The sequence below is a fragment of the Saimiri boliviensis genome, chromosome X, assembly GCF_048565385.1.
Source record: "Saimiri boliviensis isolate mSaiBol1 chromosome X, mSaiBol1.pri, whole genome shotgun sequence".
NCBI lineage: Eukaryota > Metazoa > Chordata > Mammalia > Primates > Cebidae > Saimiri > Saimiri boliviensis.
Window position 1 is genome coordinate 59,467,670 of NC_133470.1, and position 20,095 is coordinate 59,487,764.

Consider the following 20,095-nt stretch of genomic DNA (forward strand, 5'->3'; position numbering starts at 1 on the left):
TTTTTTAATTGCATTTTAGGTTTTGGGGTACATGTGAAGAACATGCAAGATTGTTGCATAGCTACACATGTGGCAGTGTGATTTGCTGCCTTCCTCCCCTTCACCTGCAATTCCTAAATCTTGATCCCTGTTTATATTCCATGACCTGTGAGCAGATAAAAACGTGATGAAAAATGGTACTATTCAAATTTTTCCTAACTGGACTTGAGACTTTGCCAAAAAAAACAAAGAGATAGTGATATGTGACATTTCTAGATACTTTTAGTCTGCAGAACTTCCTTGAGGTGTATTCCTCCCCTAGCCTCCAAAGCAGTAGCTATTCACCAGTGTTATGTCCATGGAGATTTATAAACCTGGTTCCTATAGGAACTCAAATCCATAGAATTTTTATTTTTCTTTACTAATGTTCTACAAATTGGGTTTTTTGTTTATTTGTTTTACCTTTCATTCAATATTACTATTTGCCAATTTTATTTAGGCAGCAGCTGCCAATAAGCGTCTCAAGGATGCTCTCCAGAAACAACAGGAGGTTGCAGATAAGCGGAAAGAGACTCAGAGCCGTGGAATGGAAAGCACTGCAGCTCGAGTGAAGGTATGAACAACTTAAACTGCCATTTCTCTTATGTATGCTTGGAACAGGAGAAAAAGAAGAGATAGCTTTTTTTTTCTTTTGGTTTAGAAGTAAGCACTGCAAAATCTGAAGTTCTACTTGAAAGTCTTGGTTAAAGACCAGGAATATAGAACTCTTTCTATCCTTGCCCCTGTTGAGGTTCAGTTACTTTTTTTTTTTTTTTGATACGGAGTTTCGCTCTTGTTACCCAGGCTGGAGTACAATGGCGCGATCTTGGCTCACCGCAACCTCCGCCTCCTGGGTTCAGGCAATTCTCCTTCCTCAGCCTCCTGAGTAGCTGGGATTATAGGCACGTGCCACCATGCCCAGCTAATTTTTTGTATTTTTAATAGAGACGGGGTTTCACCATGTTGACCAGGTTGTTCTCAATCTCTCGACCTTGTGATCCACCACCTCGGCCTCCCAAAGTGCTGGGATTACAGGCTTGAGCCACCGCGCCCGGCCGGTTCAGTTACTTTTTTAAACAGCTTCATTGAAGAAGAATTGACATGTTATAAATTGTATATATTTAAAGTGTACAATTTGGCCGGGCACAGTGGCTCACACCTATAATCCCAGCAGGTCGGGAGGCTAAGGTGAGCGGATCACTGGAGGTCAGGAGTTTGAGACCAACCTGGCCAACATGGTAAAACCTTGTCTCTACTAAAAACACAAAAATTAGCTGGGCATGGTGACAGGCACCTGTAATCCCAGCTACTCGGGAGGCTGAGGGAGAATTGTTTGAATCCGGGAGGCAGATGTTGCAGTGAGCCAAGATCCCATCATCGTACTCCAAGCTAGATGTGACGGAGTGAAACTCTGTCTCAAAAAGAAAAAATAAAGTGTATAATTTGATGAGTTTGGACACATGTATACACCCATGAAATCATCACCACAATCAAGATAATGACATTGTGCTTCATTGCCTAAAGCTTCTTTTTATTCTTCTGTAATCCCTCCTTCTCCTTTCTGGTTTATCCCTCTACTCCCCATTTCATATATATTTCTTTTATATCCTCACAATGGTTCCAGGCAACCATTAACCTTCTTTCTGTCACTATGGATTTTTCATCTGGAATCATACAGTATGTATTTTTTTTTCTGGCTTTTATTCAGCACAATTATTTTGAGATTCATCCATGTGGTTGCATAAATCATATACAACTTCTTTCCTTTTTATTGCTGAGTAGCATCCCATTCATTGTATGGCTAGACCATAATTTGTTTTTATATTCACCTGTTGATGTAGAGTTGAGTGGTTTCTAGTCTTTGGCTATTACATATTGCACTGAACATTTGTGTACAAGTCTGTGTGGATTTTTTTTTAATTTCTTTTGAGTAGATAGCTAGGAGTAAAATGGCTTTCTTGTATGATTGGTGTATGTTTTAACTTTTCAGTGACTGCCATACTGTTTTCCAAAGCAGTTGTACCATTTTATATTCCTACTAGCAATGTATAAGGGTTCTAGTTGCTGCACATTCTTGCCAATACTTAGTATGGTCAGTCTTTTGAATTTTAGCTATTCTGTGTGGGTGGGTAGTAGAGCCTCACTGTGGTTCTAATTTTCATTTCTGTAATGACTAATGTTATTGAACATCCTTTCATGTGCTTATTTGCCATATGTATGTTTTCTTTTGTGAAATATCTATCCAAATCTGTCCCCATTTTTAAATTGGGTTATCTTTTTATTATCGAATGAAAATTCTTTTTTTTTCTTTTTTTTTTCCCTTTTTTTCTTTTGAGATGGAGTCTCACTCTGTCACCCAGGCTGGAGTGCAGTGAGTGGTGCTGTCTCGGCTCACTGCAACCTCCGCCTCCTGGGTTCAAGCAATTCTCGTGCCTCAGCCTCCCAAGTAGCTGGGATTACAGACACTTGCCACCACACTCATCTAATTTTTGTACTTTTTTTAATAGAGATGGGGTTTCACCATGTTGTCCAGGATGGTCTCGATCTCGTGATCTACTTGCCTCTGCCTCCCACTGTGCCCAGCCGAATTAAAATTCTTAATATATTCTAGATATATTTAACAGAGGACTTCTGTGTTTTACAAATATTTTCTCCCTGGCTTTGGCTTGCCCTTTTCAATTTGTAACAATGTCTTTTGAAGAGCAAACCTCTATTATGTTAATGCCATCCAATTTATTGATATATTTTCTTTTATACTTAAACAGTTTCCATATCTTATTTAAGAAATCTTGGCTGGGTGTAGTGGCTCACACCTATAATCCCAACACTTTGGGAGGCTGAGGCAGGAGAATTACTTGAGGCCAGGAGTTTAAGACCAGCCCGGGCAACAAAGTGAGATTCTGTCTGTACAAAACAAAATTTTTAAAAAATTAACCAGACATGGTAGCACCCACCTGTAGTCCGAGCTACTAGGGAGACTGACATGGGAGATCACTTGAGCCTGGGAGGTCAAGGCTACAGTGAGCCATGATTGCACCACTGCAATCCACCCTGGGTGACAGAGCAAGATCCTGTCTCAAAAAAAATTTTTTAATAGAAATATTTGGCCAGGCGTAGTGGCTCACACCTGTAATCCCAGTACTCTGGGAGACCAAGGTGGATGAATTACCTGAGGTCAGGAGTTTGAGACCAGCCTGGCCAACATGGCAAAACCCCGTCTCTACTAAAAATACAAAAATTAGCTAGGCACAGTGGTATGAGCCTGTAGTCCCAACTACTCAGGAGGCTGAGGTGGAAGAATCACTTGAACCTGTGAGGCAGAGGTTGCAGTGAGCCAAGATTGTGCTATTGCACTCCAGCCTGGGTGATAGAGTGAGACTCCATCTCCCAAAAAAAAAAATGCTCACTAAGATCTCCTCCTAAGTTTTCTTTTAGAAGTTGTATATTTTTAAGCTTTACATTTAAGTCTGTGATTCATTTTGACTGGACACCTTTGTCAAAATCAAATATCCATACATCTGTTTCAGATTCTGTTTCATTGATCTATATGTCTATTTTTATGCCAATACCAAAAAGTCTTGAATACAGTTACTTTTTAAGAAATCCTGAAATCGGGTAGTGTAAGTCCTCCAAAGTTGTTGTTCTTTGTCAAAATTATTTTGGGAAAACTGGGTCCTTTGCATTTCCATATAAATTTTAGAATTATCTTGTCAGTTTCTACAAAGCAGTTTGCTGGGAGTTGGATTAAGATTGCATAGAATTTATAAATCTATTTGAGGAGAATTAACATGTTAATATTTAGATACATGAATACAGTACATCTCTTTAGGTTTTTAATTTCTCTCAGCAGCATTTTGGTTTTTAATGTACAAGTGTACATCTTTTGTCAAACATATCTCTGAATATTTCATATTTTCCCGATCTTGGAAATGGCATTTTTATTTCCATTTCCAACTGTTTAGATATTCTTTTTGGTTCTCAAAGCTTTTTTACAGTTCTCAGGATTTTCTTCCTAGGCAATCGTGTCATCTGCAAATATGGACAATTTTGTTTCTTTTCTATTTAGTGCTTTTTTATTTTTTTAACCTTTGTCTTGCCTTATTGCACTTACTAGAACCTCCAGTACAATGGTGAGAGGCTACAGCCTTGCTTTGTTCCCAGTATTGGGCAGAATGCGTTCAGTTTTTCACCATAAAGTATGATAATAGCTATAGATTTTTTGGTATATGTCTTTTATAAGGTTGAAGAAGTTCCTTTTTTTAGATTGCAAAAGTTTTTATTACAAATTGATGTTAGGTTTTTTTCAGGAGCTTTTTTTTTCTTTTTCTGTTGAGATAATCTGATGGTTGATTGGTCAGTTTTTATTCTGTTATATGGCAAATGACATTGATTTTTCCCTAATTTATTCTATCAAGGCATAACTGACATACAATAAAATTTACCATTTTATTGTACAGTTCTATGTGTTTTGACAACATAAACAGTTGTGTGACCACTACAACAATCAAGTTACAGAATAGTTCTCTTATTCCCAGAAATTCCCCTATACCTCTCTGTAGCCAATTCCTCCCACACCCCTGGCCCTTGGCAAACACTACTGTGTACTTTGTCGTGATTATTTTCCCTTTCCATCAGGGTCATAGAAATAGAAACAGAAGGAAGTGTGACTTCCTTCACTTAGCATAATGTATTTGAGATTCATTTGTGTTGTTGTGTATATCTGTAGTTTGCATGTTTTTGTTGTTGTTAATGTTGTTGTTGAGTAGTATTTCATTGTATGAATGTACCACAGTTTGTTTATCCATTCACCTGTTGAAGGATATCTTAGGGTTTTTTTTCCATCAGGTTTTGGCAATGATAAATAAAGCTGCTGTTAAAAACACATACACATTTCTATGTAAACTAATTATTTCACTTGGGTAAATACCTAAGAGAGGGACTACTGGGTCATATGAAAAGAATATGCTTAACTTTATAAGAAACTGCCAAATTGTTTATCCAGCTAGTTGTTTATGCTGGTATATAGAAATACAATTTATTTTTGTATATTGACTCTTATCTCATACCTTTATTATTCTAGCTTTTTTATAGTTTTTTAGGATTTTCTATGTAGACTATCATACTGTCTGTAAATACAATTTTATTCCTTCCTTTCTAATCTCTGTGTCTGTCATTTCTCTTACTTGCCCTATTGTATTGGTGAGAACCTTCAGGATGATGATTAATAGGAGTGGTGAGAGTAGACATCCTTCTGTTCTTCCTGATCTTAGGGGGAAAGCATTCAGTCTTTCACCATTAAGTATGTTAACTGTAGTTAAATTTTTTTAAATGCTTTTTGTCTCTAGTTAGTTGATTTGTTGAATTATTTTGATTGATGTTCAAATATGGACATTTCTTGCATTTCTGTTTCTTTTCTTTCCAAATTTTACTTTAGGTTCAAGGGTTACATGAGAAGGTTTGTTACATGGGTAAATTGCATGTTGCAGGGGTTTCATGTACAGATAATTTTGTCACCCAGATAATCAGCATAATACCCAACAGGTAGTTTCTCAATCCTCACCTTCCTCCTACCCTCCACCCTGAAGTAGGCCCGAGTGTCTATTGTTCCCTTCTTTCTGTCCATGTGTATTCAATGTTTAGCTCCCACTTAGAAGTGAGAACATGTGGTATTTGATTTTTCTGTTCCTACATTAATTCTCTTAGGATAATAGCCTCCTGCTGCATTCATGTTACCACAAAGGATGTGACTTTGTTCTTTTTAATGGCTCTGTAATATTCCATTCCCATCTTGCATTTCTTGGATAAACTCCATTTAATTGTGATCTAACATCCTTTTTATGTATTGTTAAATTCAGTAATACATAAAATAAAAATTTTGTTTAAATTTTTTCATCTATGTTCATGAGGGATATTGGTCTGTAGTTTTTTATAATACCTTGGTCTGGTTTTGGTATCAAGGTAATACTGGCCTCAGAATGAGCTGAGAAGTAGTAGTTTCTCTTCAAATGTCTGGAAGATTTTGAGTAGAATTAATATTGTTTCTTTCTTAAAAATTTGATAGAATTTACCAGGAAAGCCATCTGTGGCTGGAGAGATTTATGTTTCTTGCATATTTTTGGTTTTTGGGGAGAGGGATGTTAACAGTAATTATCCCTGAGAATATTTATCAGGGATAATTACTGTTTTAAAAAGTGAATTTTGGCTGGGCATGGTGGCTCACACCTGTAATCCCAGCACTTTTGGAGACCAAGGTAGGCAGATTACGTGAGGTCAGCAGTTCAAGACCAGCCTGGCCAACATTGGTGAAACCCCATCTCTACTAAAAATACAAAATTTAGCTGAGCATGGTGGTGTGCACCTGTAATCCCAGCTACTTGGGTGGCTGAGGCACGAGAATCGCTTGAACCCGGGAGGTGGAGATTGCAGTGAGCTGAGAACATGCCACTGCACTCCAGCCTGGGCAACAGAGCAACACCCTGTCTAAATAAATAAATAAAAAATGGATTTAGTGAATTTTGTTTCCTTTTTTAAAAATCCCATTCGTCTACTTTAAAAATTAAAAATGAATATTTATTAAATAGAATAGATCATAAAATATTCAATTTTATATTAAGGGCAATGGAGATAATAAAGAACAGGGCACATAGAAATACTAGAAATCTAGAGAAAGATTTTCTGGAGAAGGCTTCTTTCTTATGACCTTTTGGGATATTGCTGTTAAAGGCTTTTCTAGAGGTACTGACATTTTTGTTAAGTGTAGGTATGAATGGATATCACACTTGTAGTTACTTGGGCTCTGGTCCAAATGAAATTAAGTCTGTAACTGAATCTAGCTCATGAACCAGTGATTCCTCATCCCTAACCCAGATATCACTGATTTTTCTTCCAGAATTGGCTTGGAAATGAAATTGAGGTTATGGTTAGTACTGAGGAAGCCAAACGCCATCTGAATGACCTCCTTGAAGACAGAAAGATCCTGGCTCAAGATGTGGCTCAACTCAAAGAAAAAAAGGAATCTGGGGAGAATCCACCTCCTAAACTCCGGGTAAGTGCCCTTATGAAAAAATGTTGCCAGTAATCAGACTTTACATTCCCCAGAAATCCTCATAGCTTTGGAGGATTACTTTCCTTTTAGCAGTTCACCCTTATTCCCACTGTTGTTCTTTACAGAGGCGTACATTCTCCCTTACTGAAGTGCGTGGTCAAGTTTCAGAGTCAGAAGATTCTATTACAAAGCAGATTGAAAGCCTAGAGACTGAAATGGAATTCAGGTAATAGGGACTATCTCTAAGCCATTATAAAAATTTATGCCTGTAATCAAAAATAGAACCTATTAATCCAGTGATTCAAAAGCTTTGTGATGATAGAAAAACAAGAGAAAATAACGATTTTTTTGGATCAGACACTGTACTAGGTATCTTAGATACATTTTCTTATTTAATCCCTTTGATGCCTTATGAGGTAAGTATCATTCTTCTCACTTTAGAGATCAAAAATGAACTTGGTTGTATGGAAGTGGATTATCAGAACTTAATAACATTAGTGTCTCTAAAGTTGGTATACAACCCCTCACTGCTAAATTTGACTGGCTTTTTAATAAACTAGTTAATTAGTTAATTTTTACGAAGAAGTTCAGCAATCTTAAGAAATTTGCCAAAGGTAATTAACTGGCTAACAAACAACAGAACTGAGAATCAAAACCCACTCTAATTCCAAAGCCCATGCTTTTTACAATATGGCATAATTTTTTCTCTTTATTATTTATTTCTTTTTAACTGATAATCGGAGAGTCAGATACCATACTTTTTGATGCAGTAGTATCTCTAAGATGTAGAACCAATAACAGAATTTTAGAGGAACCAAAGAAATGATAATAAAAGAGCAACAACACATAAGGAGAACTTTAGAGATCATCAAGAAAATAGATGTAAGTAAAGTTGTCATGAGCATTACATAAAATTAGTAAGTAAAGTGCATAACAGTACTTGGCATATTAGAAATGCTCAATGGGCTGGGCATGGTGGCTCATGCCTGTAATCCTAGCACTTTGGGAGGCTGAGGTGGGTGGATCACCTGAGGCCAGGAGTTCAAGACCAGCCTGGCCAACATGGTGAAATCCTGTCTCTACTAAAAATACAAAAAATTAGCTGGGTGTGGTGGCAGACACCTGTAATCTCAGCTACGTAGGAGACTGAGGTAGGAGAATCAGTTAAACCCAGGAGGCAGAGGTTGCAGTGAGCTGAGATTATGCCATTGAACTCCAACCTGGGTGACACAGCAAGACTTTGTCTCAAAAAAAAAAAAAAAAAAAAATAGAAGTACTCAATGAAGACTGCACTTTCTCAGGAACTCTTGAGACTGTGTTCCCTGCGCCATGGTCACTCGTATTGTCTCTAAAAAGAAAAGAAGTGGTCGATGAATGTTCTTCTCTCCCTCTTCTCCTGGCCCTAGACCAGAAATTATGTAACACAGCCTCTTCTAATCATGATTATTTTAAGCAGTTATGAAATCTAGAAGGAACAGAACCTTGACAGAGATTTTAGCGTGTGTTAGGATAATAGAATTTTATTGCCCAGAAGACCTTGGGATCATTTAATCTGGTTTTAGCAATACATACTAACTCTATCTTTGGATACATCTATAAATCACTCAAGCTTTGAGTTCCTGCTTTGTGCTACAGTGGATGCAGTTGGGATATACAGATAAAATAGATGGCATTGCCCTTGCTCTCGCTGCCCACAGTGGTGTCCTGGAATCATTTGTTAAAATTTCAAGAATGTTGTAAACCATTGATAGCTTACAATTGATTATGGTGAGACTATTTACACCATAGAAACTAGCAAAAGCTACAAATCAGGTCTGGGGTTTTTGTTTGTGTTTTGTATATTTGTTTTGAGACAGAGTCTCACTCTGTTGCCCAGGCTGGAGCTCAGTGGCTGGAGCTCATTGCAACCTCTGCCTCCTGGGTTCAAATTATTCTCATGCCTTGGCCTCCCAAGTAGCTGGAATTACAGGCACATGCCACCATGCCTAGCTAATTTTTGTATTTTTAGTAGAGATGGGGTTTCACCATGTTGGCCAGGATGGTCTCGAACTCTTGGCCTCAAGTGATCTGCTCACCTTCACCTCCCAAAGTGCCAGGATTACAGGCATGAGCCATTGTGCCCAGCTGAGAGCTGTTTTTTTAAGTGCTAGTTGTTAAACATTTACCTGCATACCAAGTGGGTAAGTAAATGATTATGTAAATGTAGGGCAGGTTCCAAGTAGAAGGAATTAGAGGTAAGTTAAATTAGGAGAATTTTTCTAGAACTGATGAGACTTAAACTAAATTTTGGAATAAATAAGGGACATGAATTGTCAGAGAAGACAGGAAAAGGTCAGTGATAGATGGCGACTCTGAAGTGTTCTGCCCCACCTCTTCCAGAAGCCTTCCCTGACTTTTTAATCCCTCACTAATCTTCCTTGTTCTCTAAACTCTTTCAGAACTTACGATACAAATTATGAGATACAGCTGACATGTTATCTTTATATTTATTGCTTTATATTTATTTATTTTGTCATTCTAAAGACAGACTATAATAAGCTTGTTGAAGGAAAGGACTCTACATTAGACCAGGGTTGTCAAAGTGTGGTACACAGATTCCTGGGGAGCTCCATGGCCCTGTCAGGGAGTCAAAGTGATCAAAACTATTTTCATAATAACATTAAGGCATTATTTGCCCTTTTTGCTACATTGGTATTTGCACTGAAAATGCAAAAGCCGTAGTGGGCTAAAGTGCTGAAACCCTAGGCTGAGTGAAAGCAGTGGCACCACCCTGAACTAGTAGTCATTGTATGCTTCACCACTACATACTCTCAGGTTTTAAAAAACCAAGCCAGTCTTCATTAAGAGTGGCATTGAAAAATTAGTGAAAGTTGTTTGTTTTACTAAATCCGGACCCTGGAGTTCATGTCTGTTACATCCTTTCTGACGAAACAACACAGAAAGCACGTCAGCTGCATACTGAATATGATGGTCATCTCAAGGAAAGCACTGTACGATTGTCTGAGGTGTGAGCTCAATAGGCCTCTTTTTTCATGGGACATCATTTTTACTTAAATGAACAACTGACAGACAAACTGTGGTTATTAAGACTTGGTTACTTGGCAGACATTTTCTCAAAAAGAAGAGAGCAAGCCTGTTGCTTTCAGGAAAACAGCTGACAGTATTTGTTACCTAAGATAAAATGTGAGCTTTCAAGCAAAATTTGGATTTGGAAAACTTGTATCTGCCACTGTGAACTTGACAGTTTTTAACAACTTTTCTGATAACACTAGTAGTGATGTTAACAAGTGTGATTTTTAAAAAATATACATTATAGAATGAAATGTGTTAACATTTGGAAGATCTGCATGACTCTGGATTAATATTGTCCAAATGGCATTTTATAGAATCATGTACTGGTAAATGATCCATTCAGATTGCAAGACAGACTGATGAATTTTAACATGAGAGAACACAATAAAAGTTTATCATTAAGTTTCAGATTCGCCGGGCGCGATGGCTCACGCCTGTAATCCGAGCACTTTGGGAGGCCGAGGTGGGTGGATCACCTGAGGTCAGGAGTTCAAGACCAGCCTGGCCATCATGGTGAAACCCCATCTTTAAAAAGAAGTAAAAAATAAAAATTAAAAAAAGTTTCAGATTCAACATTGCAATAATTCTTAAGGAGGTACCGCTTGTGGAGTTTTAGTGTAGTCTCGAAGACTATTTGCAGCTATCTGAAAGGTTATTAAAATACCCCTTTCTATCTGCATATTCATGTGAGGCGAGATTTTCTTCATTTATATCAACTAGAACATGTCACAAAAGATTGTATACAGAGGGAGACATGAAAATCCAGCTGTCTTTAAGCCAGACATTACAGAGATTTGCAAAAATGTAAAATAATCCCTTTTCTTACTAAACTATTTATATCAGAAAATGCTACTTTTCAGATAATATGTAATGTGTAATAGGTTTATGATTTTTTTTTTTTTTTTTTTACAAAGTCTGGCTCTGTCACCTAGGCTGGAGTGCAATGGCGCGATCTCAGCTCACTGCAATCCTCTGCCTCCCGGGTTCAAGCAATTCTCCTGCCTCAGTAGCTGAGATTACAGGTGCCTGCCACCATGCCCAGCTGATTTTTTTGTATTTTTAGTAGAGACAGGGTTTGACTAGGTTGGCCAGGCTAGTCTTAAATGCCTGACCTCAGGTGATCCACCTCAGCCTCCCAAAGTGCTAGGATTACAGATGTGAGCCACCATGTACAGCCAATAGGTTTATGATTCTTAAGTGAATTAAGTTTTGTTTGTTTGTTTGTTTGTTTGAGATGGAGTCTTGCTCTGTTGCCCAGGCTGAAATGCAATGGCACGATCTTGGCTCACTGCAACTTTCCGCCTCCTGGGTTCCAGTGATTCTCCTGCCTCAGCCTCCCAAGTTGCTGGGATTACAGGCACCCGCCACCACGCCCAAGTAATTTTTGTATTTTTAGTAGAGACAGGGTTTAACCAGGTTGGCCAGGCTGGTCTTGAACGCCTGACCTCAGGTGATCCACCTGCCTCAGCACCCCCAAAGTGCTGGGATTACAGGCGTGAGCCACTGTGCCCAGCTAAAATTTTTTTCAGTTATACTTTCAAATACTATAAATCTCTGTAAGTATAACACATGTGAACAGAATATCTTAGAGGTCTTCAATAATTTTTAAGACTGTGAAGGGGTCTGGAGACCCCAAAATTTGAGAACTACAGTCTTAGATTATTTTCATACCCATCTTCCTTATAGTACCAAACTTATCACTGCACATGAGGCACATGCCGGTATCCTCTTTCTCACTAGACACAGAACAAATTTGAGAAGAAAGCTATTAGTGAAACTGAAATACTGTGTAGACCTTGGTCTAGGACATATATACTTGATCAGAAAGTACCCAGAAGCTATAACCAGGGTCAGAATATCTAGCCTTCTTAGAAACTTCTCAGTCTTGGGGCAGGCACATCAAGATAACCTCTCACAACACTAGCCATGGGTATCATTTTGGTACTTGATTGTAGTAAAGAGCATATCTACCTGTTTGTTCTTTTGAGATTTTTCCTTCAGGTCTCCAACCTGAATCTTACCCTTGCATGGGTGGACTACCATGTCACAGTCTGAGCTTATATGGCCTCAAGACAAAATAACATTATATTCAATCCACTACAACAGAAGCCTTGCTATGATACATCTTTCCAAGTCCCACTTTATGACCCATTTATTTCAACCAATATTTAATAGAATCAAACTATTTAGGTAGTTTCTTAGAGTCCCTTTGTAACAGGATTTGAGATACTATGTAAAATCCTAACTAGATGACTCAAACATTATTTAAATGATACTTAACTGATAGCTCCGTTCGTAACATTATTTGAAGTTCTCCTTAGAGTTCTTCCCCCTTCTCCTTGATGTTCAGGCTACTTGCAGTAAGACTCACTGTTTCTTTCCCTGAAGGAGTGCTCAGATTGCTGACCTACAGCAGAAGCTGCTAGATGCAGAAAGTGAGGACAGACCAAAACAACGCTGGGAGAATATTGCCACCATTGTGGAAGCCAAGTGTGCCCTGAAATACTTGATTGGAGAGGTAAACATCACTCTAACAAGCAGTTAGGAGGCTGGCTGTGTAGGCTGAAATGAAATGTTAGCCTTGAAATATTTTCATAGTGTAATTGCCACTTTTCATGGTAGAAACCCCAATAACACTAACATTAGAGAGTTTAGTAGATAGGCTGGGGGCAGTGGCTCACGCCTGTAATCCCAGCACTTTGGGAGGCCAAGGCAGGCAGATCACGAGGTCAGGAGTTCGAGACCAGCCTGACCAACATGGTGAAACCCTGTCTCTACTAAAAATACAAAAATTAGCTGGGCATGGTGGTGGGCACCTGTAATCCCAGCTACTCAGGAGACTGAGGCAGGAGAATGGCTTGAATCCAGGAGGTGGAGGTTGCAGTGAGCCAAGATCGAGCCATTGCACTCCAGCCTGGGCAACAAGAGCGAAACTCAAAAAAAAAAAAAAAAAGTTTAGTAGATAAAGGTTGGTGTAAGCAAGTACAGGCCAGTCACTTACAAAAATACATGACTCACAAATTGACGCCCGTCATAACTGGCCTATATCAAGTGCTGATTACATGTTAGCTGTTGTTATTAGGAAGGGCCAGAATGCCATGTGGGTCACTGGCTAAACGTCAACTGTTAAACTGTACTACTTTTTAAAACCCCTATGAGATGTATATTCAAAAATTTAAGATCCAGTGTAGAAAAGGGAAAATAAGCATCTTTTGACATATAAAGATTCATTTTAAGGAAAAGCCATCTTTGCTGACCTTAAAATGATATGTCACCTTACATTGTCACAGGAGTAATGAAAATTGATCACCTCTCTTGACTGAAGCATTTTCACTCAAGACAAACATACAAACTCCAAACCCACAAGTGTAAACAATGCTACCCTTTATATATTTTGTGTTAGCTTAGCAGATTTGTTCTACTAAGGAAATCCTGATCAGTCTTGTGAACACTGGTACTTATGGTATTCACCATCTGGGCTAGTAGTGAATGTAAAACTAGGCCAGTATAGGATATCATGTAGCCTGAAGAGCCAGATCTTCAGTCTCAGTCTACGAGTTCTAACATGTGAATATAGACATTCTGAAATGGGACATAATTGGCCTTAAGGGTGTGTCCTGTATATTTTGCTTTAAAATTAAGGAAGAACTTCATAAATATCAGAATTTGTAATTGTCAGGTACTGTTCAGATTAGGTTTATTCTTGCCTTGAGGCAGAGCAAGGACTACTATGACCTTAGCGGTGGCTTCTAGCCCCAAGATACATGTCTCAGCAGAAATGTGGACTCTTGGCCTGGCAGGAGAACAGTAGTATATTTCCTATTCAATGTTGGAATCCATATGACGTGAAAAAAATAAGAATAGACTTGGACATGGAAGAATTTTTCTCAGACCCTTTCAAGAAAGCTGACATCCTGTCTATTGAATGGGGGAAAGAAAGGTGGTCATTCTTCAAATAAACTGATCTTCTTTTATTCCTTCCAGCTGGTCTCCTCCAAAATACAGGTCAGCAAACTTGAAAGCAGCCTGAAACAGAGCAAGGCCAGCTGTGCTGACACGCAGAAGATGCTGTTTGAGGAACGAAATCATTTTGCCGAGATAGAGACAGAGTTACAAGCTGAGCTGGTCAGAATGGAGCAACAGCACCAGGAGAAGGTAAACTCTAGCAAGCCAAGAAGCTATACTGTGAAACCGTCATTGCCTTGTATTGTTAGTTTTAAAAAAAAAAAAAAGTGGAAATATGAAGTTTCCTTCAAAAGGCCATGTGGCATTTCCAAATTTTGCAAATAAGGAGAAATCTGAAGCAGAGATGTGACTTATCTAAATTTACACATACCAGTGACAATGGCTCTTAGCCTCCAACTTAAATATGAATATTAGCATGCTGAGAAATAGGCCAGGCACAGTGGCTCGTGCCTGTAATCCCAGCACTTTGGGAAGTCAAGGCAGGCAGATTGCTTGAGTCCAGGAGAGTGAAACCCCATTTCTACAAAAAATACAGAAAATTAGCCAAGTGTGGTGGCGTGCACCTGTGATCCCAACTACTCATAAGGCTGAAGTGGGAGAATCGCTTGAACCCATGAAGCAGAGGTTACTATGAGCCATGATCGCGCCACTGCACTCCAGCCTGGGCGACAGGAAGAAAAAAATATATATATGCTGAGAAACATCCATGCTGTACTTACTACATCATGCCATGAGAGCAAAAGACAACAGTTTACTTCTAAATTACAAGGGAGCAATCACCTGGATCACTGCTTGAACTAAGTCAAAATTTATTTTTCCCTTTAGTACCTTTGTTACCACCCATTGGGCTGTGTCTTTCTCTAGGTACTGTACCTTCTCAGCCAGCTGCAGCAAAGCCAAGTGTCAGAGAAACAGTTGGAGGAATCAATCAGTGAAAAGGAACAGCAGCTGCTGAGCACACTGAAGTGTCAGGTATGATCACGAGGGAGAGGTCTCCAGAAATAAGTTTCACAGGACTGACTGAGAATCTTGTCTCATTTAGACCCTTGTACTTGCAGCAGAGAGTAATTAACTTCCGGAAAAAAGGTTTACAATGGTAGCCTCTACTGCCTTTTGGCCCTATTTGATCAGATTAGGGATACTTAGAGTGTAGCCACATGTAGGAATAACCTCATTTTTGGTACCAAAATGGCAGCACATGCTCCAAACCAGACTCTGAGGCTTTGTGGTTCTTGGCCTCAACCCTGAGCTCTAAAGAGTTGAAGAAGTGAAATCATTCAGTAGTTACTTAGAATCCTAGGGACATTCAAACGGTTTGAAGAGCTTGTTCTTCTGTGCTAAGACCTGACATGTTTGTAAAATGCCTGGGGTTTGAATTTATTCTAGAGGCTAGGAACACCACACCCTTTAGTAGCGTGTGATAGCACTATTTAAGTCTAACTTAGAGTCTTTTTCCTGAACCACCAGTCTGTAGGGTTTCCTTGGCACCTTCCATCTAAGACATAAGCAAACTAGTTAAGGTTGTATGCATGAATCTGGTTGTCTTAGGTGCCAGGAAGTTCAGTCGGGCTTATTAGAGTAGCAAGTAACCTGCCTAGTCTGTGCTGAAAAGGGTAAAGAGAAGCATCTATAGACTTCGAGAAAATAGAGCTAAGTTTCTGTGGGTTTCTTAACCAGCATCCCAATATGAATAAGGGATATGAAGCTAAGGAATGGAAAAGAATAAGGAAGGCTTGTCAGGCAGAGTCCATGATTCCTATGAGTGTGGTCAGAGCTGCTGGGGAGCACTGGAATAGAAGTGGCATTCAGGGCACCTAGGAACTGGGAATCAGACATTTTTCTGGGTGCCAATGCCTGCTGTGTGAAAACCATCTGCTGCCAGCAACTTGGCAGCAGTATGTTTTCATCTATGTGAGTTGTTTGGTAACCCACATGTAGTGCCCAAAATAACCCCACATATCACTGCACTATCTGGAAATAGGACGAAGAACTTGAGAAGATGCGAGAAGTGTGCGAGCAAAATCAGCAGCTTCTCCGAGAGAATGAAATCATCAAGCAGGTACAGTTTCCCACCCACTCAGTAAGCCCTAAGAGACCCTGTTGCTACTAAGGCCAGCTCTTGGTAACAACTCTCATTGTGGTGACTTGGCTCTATTTCATGAGGTCTACATTTAGTTTCCATGTGACATATGCATTTCAAATTGGAATAAACATAAGTTTTTAAATTTGCCATTTTCTGAATCTAATATTGTTGATATTGGAAAGTGGGAGTCAACCTACTCTACTATCATCCTACCTCACTTTATTATGGTTTAACATTGAGCTAGCCTACATCTGGTATCTGTTTTAGCCATGAATACTCCCAGAAGGTGCCCTGCATAATATACTTTGTCTCTTCTTTTCAAATAGAAACTGATCCTCCTCCAGGTCGCCAGCAGACAGAAACCTCTTCCTAAGGATGCCCTTCTATCTCCAGACTCTTCTTTTGAATATATCCCACCTAAGGTAAAATGATCAGTGCCTTTGATACCTTTGCACAGCTTAGGTTTGGGGTGAGTGTGCTAAAACTGGCCTTTGTAAGAGGCTGACAGTTAAAATTCCCAAATTCTAGCATCTCACTTTTCTCTGGAGTCCCAGATAAAACTAGAGTTCAATCCCAAGGAAAGTAGGCATTCTCATGCCTCTGAAGGCTGACTTTGGGCCATGGACAGGCATTACCTAACACAACTGAGGAGGAGGAACAGGAGAAAAAAGCAATAATGTTCAGCTGTCCATCCAAAGACACTTATCTCATCATATCATGAGTTTCCCTTTCCTCCCTCAGATTGGTCAGCCTCCAATTTCAGTGCCTTCAAAGACTCTGCAAAGCCAAAGGTTAAAGCAGAATTTCTTCTGATTGGTAAAGCCAAGTAGGGTGGATTTGAGGGAGTCTGAAATCTTTGCTCTGAGAATATAGCTGGCAACAGTTACTTGGAAGATATGATGCATATGTATTTTTTAATTTTTATTAAATAACTAACTACTCAGAACCCTTTTTCTTAGCCAAAACCTTCTCGTGTTAAAGAAAAGTTCCTGGAGCAAAGCATGGACGTCGAGGATCTAAAACATTGTTCAGAGCATTCTGTCAGTGAGCATGAGGATGGTGATGGTGACGGTGATGAGGGGGATGATGAGGAATGGAAGCCAACAAAAGTAGTTAAGGTGTCCAGGAAGAACATCCAAGGGGTAGGAGCCAGCTCTTCAACTTTGTTTTTGTGTTTTATTGTTGTTGTGATTTTACTCTCTAGGCTAAGGAACCAAAGGAATTACAGAAAAAGCTAATAATTAAGGTCAAACAAGTTGTCTAGTTAGGAACAATCTGACTCAGGCATGCTTAGTTTACTTACACAATGATAGTCCTACATAATTATCAAACCTAGTTGTTTTATGTTGAAACATTAACTTCCCAGGCATTTCAGTTCAGCACCACTACCCCCAACTGTGCCCTGCAGCCACATTCACTTAAAAAGGACAGTTCACAAGTTACTTTAGCTGGCTTCCTAATTATTTGATTTGATTAGCCAAAAGCTCATCACCTGGGTAACTGAGCCTTCTAAAGCCACACCACCAGGATGAAGCAAATCATAAGGTATAGACAGCCAATGGTGGTAAGTCATTTGGTCAGTCATAATCTTCGAGAATGCAACATATCATGTGCTCATAGTAAACCCAAGAGCTCATCCTTAGCTTCAGAGAATTTATAATCTAATAGGAAAACAAGGTAAAGAAATAGAAGCATACCATAGAACCTCAGCATATTCATGTCAGGGAGGTAGACAGAGGAGTCTTTTTTTGGTTTTTGGTGTTTTTATTTTTTTTATGGAGTTTCACTCTTATTGCCCAGGCTGAAATACAATGGCACGATCTCAGCTCACCACAACCTCGCCCTGGGATCAAGTGATTCTCCTGCCTCAGCCTTCTGAGTAGCTAGGATTACAGGCATGTGCTACCACGCCTGGCTAATTTTGTATTTTTAGTAGAGATGGGGTTTCTCCATGTTGGTCAGACTGGTCTCGAACTCGCAGCCTCAGGTGATCTGCCTGCCTCAGCCTCCCAAAGTGCTGGGACTACAGGGATTAGCCACCACACAAGTTTTTAAGAGTGACTATAAAGCCAAACCAAGGAGGCGTAATTTAGGAAAATGCCATGAAGGAGGTAACTAGTGCTGCATTGTAAGATGGATAGGGAAATATGGTCTTGGGAGCAACTGGGAGGCATTTCTGGCACAATGAATAGCATATTCCTAAGACTTGAAGATTGTAGAGGAACAGAGGGTTGGGACACTTAGAGAAAATGGAACAGAGCATTTCTGTCTTTCATTTATTTATTCAACAAACATTTATGGAAGTTTTACTAGAAGTAGGAGAGCATGAACTGAATGTAGATTAAAAGGTCAGCTAAGTAATAGGAGGCAGAGTTGAGACGCAGACACAGAAAAATGGTAAAGGCCAGGCACGGTGGCTTATACCTGTAATCTCAGCACTTCCAGAGGCTGAGGCGGGTGGATCACCTGAGGTCAGGAGTTTGAGAACAGACTGGCCAACATGGCGAAATCCCGTCTCTACTAAAAATACAAAAACTAGCAGGTGTGGTGGCTTGCACCTGTAGTCCCAGCTACTTGGGAGGCTGAGGCAGGAGAATCTCTTGAACGCAGGAAGTGGAGGTTGCAGTGAGCTGAGATCACACCACTGTACTCCAGCCTGGGAGACAGAGCAAGACTGTCTCAAAAAAAAAAAAAAAAAGAAAAATGGTAGAGGGGGTCTAAAGCTCTGGAAAGGAGTTTCCAAATGTGAGGCAAATATGGGTATACTTGTCCTCAAGGAAAGCTTCATATATTTATTATAGCACTGTTGCTGTAAGCGTAAAGGGGCAACATAGAAGTATAGCAAATATTGCAAGTAAATGATATTTGCTATTAGGGATAAATCCTATGTCTAAAACAATGAGGAATTTTTCTAGGCTTTTCCCTTGATTTTATAATTTGGAAAGTGAATATAACTGGGCTTGAAAGGGAGCAAGTTAACATAAAATCTAGTTTCTCTAAAGTTACCTTTTGACAATCTCAGAGTACCTGGATACTATGACTGCTCTTTTATCAGACTGCTTGCAGTCATATTACCTGTAGACCTTGATGCTTCACAGAGAGGATCTTTATTATTGCTTCAACCCAGCTGAAACTGGCTGGGACTATCATTAGATTACTGAAAAGGAGATTGAAGCAAGCACCAAAATGATGACTTGTCCAGAGTTAATGGCTTCCTCACTCAGTCACATTTCCTATATGTACTAAGGAGATGATGGAGGGTAGGTCATGTGCTATCATAGAGAAAATAGTAACTTAGAAGCCAGATAGACATGGGTTCTAGTCTTGACTTTGCCACTGGTTCATTGAGTGATCTTGAGCAAGTCAGTCTCCCTGGGCCTCAGATTCCTTATCTATGCAATGCAGTGGTCCCTAACCTTTTTGGCATCAAGGACTGGTTTTGTGGAAGACAGTTTTTCCACAGACTGTTTGACGGGGTGGTTTTGGGATGAAACTGTTCCATCTCAGATATCAGGCATTAGTTAGAGTCTCATAAGGAGTGCGCAACATATGCAATTCACAATAAGATTCTTGCTTCTATGAGAATCTAATGCTGCCACTGATCTGACAGGAGGTGGAGCCCAGGCTGTAATGTTTGCTCGCTTGCAGCTTACCTCCTGCTGTGCGGCCCAATTCCTAACAGGTCGACGACCACTACTGGTCCCCAGCCTGGAGGTTGTGGACCCCCTGGTCTAGAATAGATTATGTATAAGGTTCCTTCTAGGACTAATATCCTGAGTCAAACTAATAGTCCAAGTTGTGTAGATGAGTTGTCTTTTTATTATTATTATTATTTTTTAATTTTTTATTGCATTTTAGGTTTTGGGGTACATGTGAAGAACATCCAAGATTGTTGCATAGGTACACACATG

At 39.5% G+C, this 20,095-nt stretch overlaps 1 protein-coding gene across 3 annotated transcripts in view; it reads left to right on the top strand.

Moving 5' to 3' along the window:
* KIF4A (kinesin family member 4A) overlaps window positions 1-20,095 on the top strand; it is a 130,912-nt gene that overhangs the window by 100,401 nt on the left and 10,416 nt on the right. For 2 of the 3 annotated variants that reach the window (XM_003943074.4, XM_074392278.1), the window contains 9 exons: window positions 479-592; window positions 6,908-7,063; window positions 7,189-7,289; window positions 12,524-12,653; window positions 14,120-14,290; window positions 14,966-15,073; window positions 16,083-16,160; window positions 16,511-16,606; window positions 17,144-17,326. In XM_003943074.4, coding sequence (XP_003943123.1) covers window positions 479-592; window positions 6,908-7,063; window positions 7,189-7,289; window positions 12,524-12,653; window positions 14,120-14,290; window positions 14,966-15,073; window positions 16,083-16,160; window positions 16,511-16,606; window positions 17,144-17,326 — 1,137 coding nt within the window. The remainder of the gene's footprint in view (window positions 1-478; window positions 593-6,907; window positions 7,064-7,188; window positions 7,290-12,523; window positions 12,654-14,119; window positions 14,291-14,965; window positions 15,074-16,082; window positions 16,161-16,510; window positions 16,607-17,143; window positions 17,327-20,095) is intronic. The other variant, XM_074392277.1, reaches the window with a different exon arrangement.